Here is an 11,228-nt window from a genome sequence, read left to right on the forward strand (position 1 = left end):
GACTTCCAAACCCACAGACCCCCAGACTCCCAGAGCCCCAGATTTTGCAGATTTTGTCCATTATATCCAAAGTGTGTTACTCCGATGGTTTACTGAATGTTGTGTGGCGTGAGCCTTCATACCACCATCTGCTGGACAATACCAAATGCTGCATTGGTGAAGCCTGAGATAATCCTGTTTCATTTTACAATTTAGAGTAGAGTTAATTAATGTAGAAGAATGTCCTTGCTCATTTTAATTTTTTACTTCTTCTGTCTCAGTCTAAATCATTATTCCGAATTGATTTTGCTGCTGTCCGCTGGCTTGCAGGCTAAGTACTGGAACTCCTGCGTTAATGAAGTCGAGGGCACAGTTACAGACCACAGGGGCAAGGCGGTGCACAGGCTGTTCGGGAAGTGGAATGAGGCGGTGTACTCCGGCGACCCGCCCAGCACCACGTGCGTCTGGAGGACAAGTGAGTGTCTGGTGGGATACAGCTGTACGTCCTGCCCGCTGTGAACTTCCATTAGCTCAGTGGTTCCCAATCCTGGACCCCTCCGTCACACAGTCAGACCCTTCACTGACTTAATAATAAGACTGATTTGAGCTGTTTGTTCCCAGCTCTTATACATGTTGGAACTTTAGCCGTTGTATTTCAGAAGTGAAATACTGACACATCCCAGACTTGTGGCAGGAAACAAACTGCAAGTATTCCAAAGCCACAGACAGCTGTTACTTTTATTAGAGTTCATTAGCGTGACATATCTGCCTCCATTGCATACACAGTACATTATACGTGTCTAGAAAAGAACACCTTTCAGGTTTATGGTGCATTTTAAGAGTAGGATAGAATTACAATTCACACATTTCCAGCCCTCTCAGCATTGTCCAAGAGCAAGAGCTCATTCATATTTGTTCCCATAATATATATAACAGGTCCCGATGTAATGTCTGATTCTGTTTTTTTTATGTCTGTTTTAAGATCCAATGCCTGATGATTATGAGCAGTACTATGGATTCACTAAATTTTCCATGGAGCTGAATGAACTCGAATCTGCGACAAAATTGCTCCTACCACCCACTGACACCCGACTGAGATTAGACCAAAGGTGAGAATCTTTGACGACAGCAGGCCTGGGCCAGAGCTCACAGTCCAGGGACACAGTAAACTCACTTTACTGCATACTTTACTGGGTGAGCTGTACACAGCTCTCTGCATGGCCTTCACTGGGGCTGTCAGTGTTCACTTTATGTGCATGCTTCAACTACAGTCTGCTTGTAACTGAAGAGGGGTCATCTCACTGCCTCCTGCACTATGAGGGACTGCACTCTCTGCCTTGCTGTGCGTTAAGATTGCAGTAATTTACCAAACAAGGATCAGCACTCAGCCTTCATTACTCTGAAAAAAGTAATAGAACTCAAGAAAGGAGAACACTTGAATGCATGAGTCAACCTGCAGTAAATGCAGTCCTGTCTGCAGGTGGCGCTGTTGGTGCTTTGTCCTTGTGGACTGACCATGCCTCTGGTTTTGTGTGAGACATGATGTGAGGACAGATGGAATTAGAACACAGAGTTAGGCGAATTTTTGAAAGAAATAAAAACCGCATCACATATTCTTGCAGCTCTACAATCTGTGGAGACCTCCTCTCCTGCTGTATGAGGATGTTGACAGATCAGAGATCCGCAGCACAATTAGTCTTAACAGCATTTCCTCAATGTCTTAATGAATGAGGCCCTCCTGCCAGTGAATTAGAGGCACTCAGCCCCACCGGAGGAGAACTCCTCATCTCCCAGCAGGCCCGTGCCCTTGGGAAGCACACATTCTGACAAGTACCTGTTTTCACAACACTTTCAGTACAAACAGCTCTCGTCCCACTGCAGCGTCCCTTTCCTGGCGCTGCTCAGTCGTTTCGGACGGTGAAATGAGATCCATTGTTCTCAGCCCAGAAGCTTTTTTTTCTGCATTTCATTCTCTCTTTTTGATTGATAGAAAATTATATTTCAGTGTCGTCCCCTGATCAGTTAAGGCTTTATTTTTCCTGACAAAGACAGCAGCTTAAAAGAGAGGAATGAAGGGTGAAAAAGCTCTTGTGTATGTGTGTTTGTAAAGTTATTTAGGCTGTACTATATTTCCTATTTTTTAATTTTTTATATTCATATATATATATATGTGAAGAAATGTCTTATTAGCATCTAGGAAGTATTTCAGAAGAAATACAAGCCCTTTCTCAAGTGCTTCAGAGCACCTGGCTCGTTATAAACTGTGGTAGGAAAAGTGCTTGGGCTTCATTTCGTCGGGTTGCTTGAATGGGTACAGAGTAACAGCTTCTCTCTGCTGCTTCACAGTGCATATAAACAGGCTGCATAAGATAAGAAACGTGATGCTGCTGAAGGTGCTGTGTGTGTTGATGTTCAGTAACACATCACATTGTCTGCAACAACTCTTAAAAGTGCATGAGGTGCCACTGTAGCTTCCACATGGCAGGCTTACTAAACGCCAGGGCTCCAGAAGAGCACAGTGGGGTGCTGTGACATGCCTTTGCAACCTCATCATCAAGGCTCAAGCAGAGGAGGCAGGAAGCAATCTTTTCTTTTAGGCCCCTGCTCAGTAACAGCTCCTACAGAATATAGTCCGCAGCCCAGTGGGTGCCTGCAAACCATTATGTTCCCAAATCACAAAGTTCCCTGCCGAAGAAGGAAATAAACACTTTGTGTCCTCTTCAGCCAGGCTCCCATAGTCACCTTCTGAAACAACCCTGCAGCGCCAAAGAGTCTGAAACTTCCCAAACATTTCACAGTAAATTGCATCAACGTGCTCTGGCTGAAGATAAAGGAGATGGTTCCTTAAAACCCCTGTAAGTGGGAAGGCGGAGAGTTTCCGTTTTTATTGCTGCCCGCCAAAATGTGCCTCCCGTTATCCGGGTTCCCCGATTCCCGGAGGGCCGGCGAGAGCCAGGCTCGGCCCTTCGTTCCCGCGGTAACAGACCCGTGCCTGTCGCAGGCTGCTGGAGGAGGGGAACGTGGAGGCCGCCGAGGTGCAGAAGCAGCGGATCGAGCAGCTCCAGAGGGACCGGCGCCGGGTCCTGGAGGAGAACAGCATGTGTCACCAGCCCCGGTTCTTCCGGTGAGCAGAGCCACCCCGCGTCCTCACTGCTCCTCAGGGCTCTCCGTGTTGCGCTGCAGCGCTGAAGGACGCTGCTGCACTCCAGCCTGGTGCGATTTTCTGTTTTTTAATTTTGCAGGAAATCCAGTGACGATACGTGGGTGAGCAACAAGACCTACTGGGAGCTGAGGAGAGATCCAGGCTTTGCCAACCTGGATAACCCTGTGCTCTGGTGAGCCGGCCACCGGCCTTTCCCAGCCCTGGTCGCGGACAGCCCCTGCGTCCTCTGGGCTTCAGCCCAGCCCTCCACCCGTTACAGGAGCCTAACTGAACCCGCCGAGGGGTTTTAATTGGGGTCCGCGTTCAGGGCACAAACGAGCCCCCCCCAAAACATAGAGTGAGTGAAGAAGTCTTGGTTTCACATAGCTGCTCCCCTATAGCTTTCTAAATATCTCTGACTGTTTATCAGTCACCGCTGTGCAGACAGAGCTGGGAGTGACACTGGTACAGTCTCCTCAACACTGCGGAGGCCTCTCGGTTAAAATCAACACAGTCCTTAACAGGGTGAGCCTGAAGGAGTGGGAAAAGATCTGAAACAGTTTTAAAATGACAACAGGCGCTTCAGCTGAAGAGCTCGAGGAGCCCAGCCAGTGAAATTCAGCAGGAATGAAAACCAGACACGGATCAGGACTGGGAAACACTGCTCTCCGCTGACAAATATCCACGTCTGCTGTTCACACGTCGTCTCTTTCCGTCTCTGTTCGTCTTGCTGCTGTCATACAGCTAAATGCCTTATTATGCAGTGCTTGGAAAAGACGCATAGCCTTCTTTATGCACACAAAGATATTTTGAATGTAGACAAAATATGCAAACGTGGTCGTGTTTGAAGGGTATTTTGCTCCACATGGCTCTGCCTGTGTTTAGCCCAGAGAGACTGGCCTGGGTGCGCCCTGTGCTTCCACACCTCTTTCACCTGGGCAGACTCCGCAGTGGCCTCATCAGCAAAGACCGGGAGTTCGTGGGTTTCTTGAAAAGCTGTTCCTGGTGATGTGCTACTGTCTTAATCCTCTGACATTTTCTACCTCCAAAACGTAACGGAAAACTGCATTGAAAAAATGCAGAAACTCTCCAGTTGCCTTATATGTTAGATATATTGTTTTTACCACCAATGCTAAACTTTAATTTACATTTATTTAAATGTAATAGATTTGAATATTACTGTATATACGCATATACAGTATATATACTAAGCGTGTGTATATACTGTAAAAAAGGTACATATGGAGTCTTGCCTGCCTCTCCTGGAAAATGTAGTGTCAGATCTAAGACACTAATTCTAACAGGCCAGTCAGAGCTGCAGTCTGAATTTCTTGTGTGAGTGTCCAAAGGTGCAAACGTGGCATCTTTAAAAAAATATGTTAATATTTTTAAAATATGTTAATGGGAAGAGTGGCAATATGCTAATTTAAAATTTGTGTTGTGACACTGTAGAGAGAGAAACATTGTGACGATTGTTTTGTAGAGGGGGCAGTGGAGACTTTTGGTTTGCCTGATGTGAAGAGCCTACTGCACTGCTGTCACACTGCTACTAAACTTCCCAAATTCCCCCCCCACACCTCCCAGTGGCCATGTGTATTTTCTCCTGGTGCCCTGGTCTCCTCCCACCTCATACAGTCATACATATAATATAGCGCCTCTGTATTTTCACACTTATGTGTGTGTGGCCTGCAGTAGACCTGTGGCCCTGCCTTGTGCCCGCTGTCCGAATCGCATACCACCTGCACATTCACAGAGCAGCGCGTGTGCTGTTCCTGCACGTGTGCGCAGAAGGACCTGGAGGCTTCAACATCTTGCGTGCAGTCTGCCGGTCGGACAACCAGACTTGCCAAAGAAAATTCTTTCCTACGCTTGTGCTTCCGTGTCAATAAAGCACACAGTGGCAGCACACGAGAAAGGCGCTCTGGGCTCCTGTGGAGAGAGGAGGCCTGGGCATAAAGGGTGCACTGTAGCCACTACCACAGCCACTGCTTGGTTTGCCTGGGTGAGAGACTCCGGGTCGTCTTTTAGATTAGCAGTGGTCTGGAGAGACGTTTGAACAATGACAGGCATATTAAAACAGAATAGTCATGGATAACGTGGCTACATGTTTCGAAATCTGCAGTTGAATTAAGACATTACAGGTGAGCACTAGGTGAGCACCAAGTGGAAGTCCTTACAGATCCAAAGAAAAGCAATGTTGGTGCTGAAGCCCAACATCTCTGAAAGGTGGAAAAATTCTAGGTTCAATAAAGCACAGTCTGGGGGATAGCTAAGGTATCATGATGATTCTAGGAGCAATTTAATTTCATTTTGGAGGAATGGAGAACAAAGGGACACATTCGTCTGTCTGACAGCTGGGCTAGAGGGTAACGCTGGCAAGCTCCACTTTTCCTTTAAGCACGTTGTAAGATTGTTTTCCACATTTCTCACTTTAAATATCTCGTGCTGTTGACACAGAAATGGGCTTAATAAAATATTTTAACTGCAATGAGGGGTTTGCTGCTTTTTATTATTAAAATAAAGAAATGTACAGTATGCAGTTAAAGACATAGGGGAGGGAAGGGTCAAATGATGGTACTTGCAGTACCAGCTGGACGGGGGTACCATCACTGTAGCTGCCTTGGCCCATGTGCTAGAGACAGTGTGGGGCTGAGTGGGGAAAACTGGGTGCAGTGCGAACTGCCTCTGTGTGGGGCTCCTGCAATGGACAAAGAAGGACTGGGGAGATGGCAGAGACAGAACAAGGCTGGGGTAGATTGGCTGTTCAAGCAGAAATGGAGAGAGAGGAGGGGACAGAGGAGAACGAAGAAGAAGAGAAAAAGACCTAAGGAGGATAAACTGCTGTGTGGGCAGCTCCTGCAGCTGCTCGGAGATCCTGGGGGGCTTGCTTTCATCAGGAGGCCCGAAAGAGAAACACAGGCAGGCGGCGGTACGTTGGGCGCAGAGCTGCTGTTTTGAGTGAAGCATGAGGCTGAAGAGACGAGAGACTCCGATCCTGGATGAACGAGGTGAAGGTAAGGTCTCTGCAACGGTGAGCACAGGACTGGTCCGTCTGTGACAGAGTGAGGCACACCGCGCTGGGAGGATGTGCCGAAAGAGAGGGACACACTGTGGAAACGTCCCGGGTGTGAGAGTTACAAACGCAGTCGATTGGAAGTGCAAGATTAGGATAGTTTTTCTTGAAAACTTGTAAATATTGTTACACTTGTTAAAGATGCTGCTCTGCTGTTGTGACGATAGGAAAGAAAACTCTAGTACAGGCCATGCCAAGTGGGTACTCTCCAGGCCATCACTGTAAAGGAGAATTTGTTCCCCAAAGATTTATCGGATTAAAAGATTTAAGAAAAAAAGTCACTCAACCCTTGTCTGTGACACTGGGACAATCATGTCTCCAATCACGATGCTGGAGCTTCAGGGTTTCTTCTGTAGAGCTTGATAATCTGTCTTCTTCGACTCTTGCTGGTACTGCTTTGTCTTTATTTCATTCCTGCGGAGGATAGAGGCTGTGCTCATGGTCTGCTGGCTGTCCTTCTCTGAACCTTAAAGCCACGTTGTCACGATTATAGTTCCCCATCCTTAAGGGTGCTCCAGCCCTTTCACTTTAGACTTTTCTGTGCACCTGATCCCTTTTACCCAGCCCACCTTAAAAACCAGGCGCTGACGCTCATCCTGGCTCTGCATCTGGTTTCCGCACCGTGCGAGTCCGGGACCTGGAAGCACCTGGTCCCGTTAAGGTTTTAACCTCTGTTCCTGTTCCTAGTCCGCCGGTTCCGACCCGGTTCATGGTTTTTAATTCCTTGTTTTGATGGATCTCCTGGCTTTGGACTTACTCTCGTATTTTTGGATACTCTCTAAGGATTACTCTCTTGGATTGTTTGCCTCGGCCACACCTCCCCCGTGCACCAGCGCACTTTGGACACGCCCCCCTGTCTTCTGCCCCGTATTCCTGCATGACGTTTCCCCAGTGTTTCCCCACTTCTTCGGATTGTGTCGTCCGCATAGGGTCCGGAAAGAACTGTTCGTTACAGACGTGAGACCAATGTTGTCCCATCACATCTGCATTAATTTCAGCTCTGCAGTTTTCTTATTTCAAGAGTGAAAACTTTCATTGAATTAACTCCCCATTAGAATAAATAGATTCTGTAAATATTTTTTTAAAATGGTTTATGCGTGTTACCCAAGAACTAACATTTTTATAATTTTTTTTATATTAATATTCTGCGTCATGTATATAAACATGTTCTGATAAGTTTTAGATAATTGTAAATTGGTGTTGTGCCCCGCACGACAACAAAGTTGTAGTAAAACTTCATAAATGTCTGAAAAGCACTGTAGCCTTAGTGTAAAAAATAAATCAAAAACTAATATATAGAGTAAGCCAGAATTTTTGGATATCGTACACCATTCCTCTCTTACTTCAGACGTAAGTCTATCAGTACATATGACTGCAGTCTGCGGTCTGTCAGAAGGGAGGGGCGTTTACTGCCAAGGCAGCCAGAGCTGATAAGCTCAGCTGAAACTGCACACCCAGATAGTTTGAGGCCACCTTTTGCTTGTGTATAGAGGGCGTTGCTTCTGAACCCTATTATTGCAATGCAGGTCAAGAAGAAACCCCAGCACAGACAAGACCCTGGTGCTGTGAAGCTCTTGTGTGTCAAGGTCCCACAGCGGCACAGCTGGTCACCTGCCAGTAGGGGGCAGTGCTGCCGGGGACTGGGGTGCCCCGGTTCACAGCTGCTGAAACACCCGGGATTCATGGTGTTATCCCAACCTAGTGGGAGACCTTAATCCTCTTCGACAGGGTCACTTAGTTTTCAGCTCATGTATATCCAGAACAAACTCACTGGCAAAGCTCAGTAACTTGCCATAGACAGATCTTACATGGACCAGAGGAGAAGAGTATGGTGGTGTCAAATTGATTCTTATATATTCATTTGAATAACTTTCTAAATTGAGATTATTTGTTGCAGAGGCATGGAAAAACCTGTCTGGGATAAGTTTATCTACAGGATTGAAGTGCATTATTCTCATTTCTAGTGTTATTGTGTTGAAGTATGAATTTGTAACACAGGTACAGTATAAGAATGCCTTTTCTGCTGCCATTCTGCTGCCATTTGAGTCTCATGCTGATATTGGTAGTAGCATTCCTGTTTGAAAAAAATAGAAACATCCTTATAAAACTCTTGTTTTGAGACGCCACCCAGTCACTAGTTAGCATGATGCAATTTTCTGTAAGATGTAGTCCTTCTGGAGCTATTTTAAGGAGTATAAATTGCTCTCAGCCACAGGTTATTTGCAGCTCTGGACACTGTAGTACACAGCCTCCTTCCTCTGCAGTATCGCTGCTCATCAGAGAAATTCCTTATCTCAGCTCAGAACAGTCGCTGCCTTTACCACAGGCCACATTACTGTCCCCGGAGTATTGACTGGCTTCATATTAATATACAGTATAGTCAGTAATTCCAGAATCACAAGTAATGTGGCAGCAGACAGACCTACAGTACAGTGCCTCTTATAAACAAGAGTTCACCTGTGAAAAGTGTATTCTGTAAAAACAAAGTACTCCAAGGCTTAAAAAACAGAAGTTTGTAATTGTAAATATTTCATGCAAACATTGGTAGGATAATTATTCAGAGACGGTAATTTGCAAACACAAACAAAAACACAGTAATAGATGTACCTCTCACTGAGGAACAGTAATTTAGTTTACTTCTGTGGGTGGAGTTAACTGTCCATTCCTGTACTCAGCAGGGCGTGAGTATCCACGATTGTCACTGCAGTATGAGTACAGGCAGGCTGGGGGGTGGGGGGTGCTTTTAATCAGGACTTGTGTCTCATTAGGAATCTATTCCTCTTCCTCACGCTGGAGTCTTAGGACTCTTAAATCTTGAGGTGGTTCAGCTGAAAAGTGTTTCAGATTTGAACAGGACTGACAGTGATGGAGACAACCTGCTGGCAATGGGCAAGTGTACTGTGGAGTAGTGGTCAGGGCTTGGGGGTCACAGCTGGAAGGTTGCTGGTTCAAATCCCGTCTGGGGCACTGTTGCTGGAAACTCAAGCAAGGTGCTTTGCTCAGGTTGCCCCTTACTGTACCCAGCTCTCTTAATAGTAGAACAAGTAGAAGTCCCTGTGGATAAAGCTTTTAGTACAACAATGTAGTAATACTTGCTTTTGGAGGAAACAAGTGTCTTAAAAAAAATCATCAGTATGTGATGGTGTGAAGCATAGAAAGAGCTTTCGGATAAGAGATCTAGATCTGTGTTTGCCATGCCCTTTGATACTTTGAGACACAGACCAAGTGACATCATCTGTGGCTCCTAAGCCAGGAAATAAGCTTGACATCATTCCCATTGCTCACTGGGAAACGTAGTTTTCTCTGCCCTGCTCCCACGGGACGACAACAAACTTTAGCAACCAGGGCTACAGAGAGTGAGGTCTTCCTAACACTCTTGTCCCTGAACTCACTTCCTCTATATCCCCATTCTGTCACAATAACGGCAAAAATGTCTTTCAACTTTAACTTCCCTCTGGAATACAGTATATTGCAGCCATTGTATCTTAATTACATCATCACAGTTATCCCAGCCTTGACCTCACAGTCATTCAGAAACAGCAGGGTGTTTGAGTTGAGGAAGTGCTACACACAGAGGGATCTGGCACTGGACACACAGTGAGAGAATATGCCTTCAGGTGTTCGTCAGGTGAATCTTATATCTTTATGACATTAATAAAACCATTAAAACGCAGCACTGACGTACTAGTAGTGTGAAAGAAGACAAACTCCTGATCCAGCTTTGAGGAGTACAATTGCTCCACCTTTCATCACCATTGCCCAGTGACCTACCATAGCCGTGGATCTAATACTCAGCGAGACCAGAGATCAGCCACGATCTGAAGGCTCCCCTGCTAGAGCAGAATGAACAAAGGCCTCCAGAGCAGTCGAACCCGTGGCTGGGCAGAGAATGTCACCTGTACGAGAATGGCAACCTTGGATTAACAGGTTCCACACACCCACACTTCCAGAAACATTTTTAGAATTCTCTGAATTTATCAAAACTTTTTCCGAAGTGTCAGAAAGCTTGAAGTGTGGTCTTCTGAGCCTCAGGTGAGCTCTTGGCCTTGTCACACAGAGGGGTCAGGCTGAGGTCAATGAGGACATGTGTTAATGCTTCCCTTCCATTGTAATATCCAAGTGCACTGTGGCTTTTTCCCAGCAGGGGGCACATTACCCACCTTTCCTGACAGCCTGGAAAGTCTCACTGGGGCCTGGAAGGCTTGTAGGGTCCCACTCTACAGCAGGGGGGTCACACTCACACAGTGCAGGCAGCAGTATGCTCTGACTTTTGTTCCACATTATCTCTCAATTAATTATACGCCTGTATACTACTTCTCTTCTGACCTGCTATTTGTTAAGGGTGCTGGTGCTGTACCTGTTTTAAGTTGTGTCTGAGAGCATACAGACACAAGCTGTACAGAGTCACAGACAGCACACAGAGACACAGACAGTACACTGTTATGGAAATCTATTTGTCAAGGAAGCCACAAGAAAGAGTTCTCACCTGAGTAAGGTCTTTATTGCAATATTAGGAGCCCTGCTGTCACTCTGCAGAGTGCGTCAGAGACTCAACTCGTTACAGGCAGTACAGGGTTTTATAAATGTTGTAATGCAAGGGAAAGTACAGCACTTTGTCCCTTCTAGTACTACTCCTTTCCTTAGGACAAAACAGATAACATCATAGAAACGAAAGAAGCTTAGCAGTTACCCTCGGCTAATTTAGTCATCTAGACAGTACGTACTGTGTTTACAAACTTGTTTATCCTTGTTAAACATCCTAAACATCCTTGTTAGATATTTTCCTAAAGCTCTTTACATTTTAAGAATCAATTCACTTTTTAGATTTCCATTTCAACACAGACACAGACAGCACACAGGGACACAGATAGGACACAGACACAGACACACAGGCATTTCCAAATGCTCTCAGGTACACTACTGGTGCTGAGCACTAACAGGGCAACAGAGGGGTCTCTGTACAGTACACAGGAGAGTCTGGCTGGCAGGGCAGTAGAGTCTGCTCTGTGCTGATGCCTCCACACACTCGAGTCA

The 11,228-nt window shown here is 46.0% G+C and overlaps 1 protein-coding gene across 1 annotated transcript in view; it reads left to right on the forward strand.

Annotated features, from left to right (window-relative positions):
- osbpl3b (oxysterol binding protein-like 3b) overlaps positions 1 to 5,609 on the forward strand; it is a 59,934-nt gene extending 54,325 nt beyond the window's left edge. The window contains exons 19-22 of the mRNA XM_088600343.1: positions 310 to 454; positions 962 to 1,088; positions 2,981 to 3,103; positions 3,222 to 5,609. Of these exons, the coding sequence (XP_088456469.1) occupies positions 310 to 454; positions 962 to 1,088; positions 2,981 to 3,103; positions 3,222 to 3,318 (492 nt within the window). The 3' untranslated portion in view covers positions 3,319 to 5,609. The remainder of the gene's footprint in view (positions 1 to 309; positions 455 to 961; positions 1,089 to 2,980; positions 3,104 to 3,221) is intronic.
- Positions 5,610 to 11,228: the final 5,619 nt, after the last annotated feature.

The sequence above is a fragment of the Lepisosteus platostomus genome, chromosome 12, assembly GCF_059453375.1.
Source record: "Lepisosteus platostomus isolate fLepPlt1 chromosome 12, fLepPlt1.hap1, whole genome shotgun sequence".
Taxonomy (NCBI): domain Eukaryota; kingdom Metazoa; phylum Chordata; class Actinopteri; order Semionotiformes; family Lepisosteidae; genus Lepisosteus; species Lepisosteus platostomus.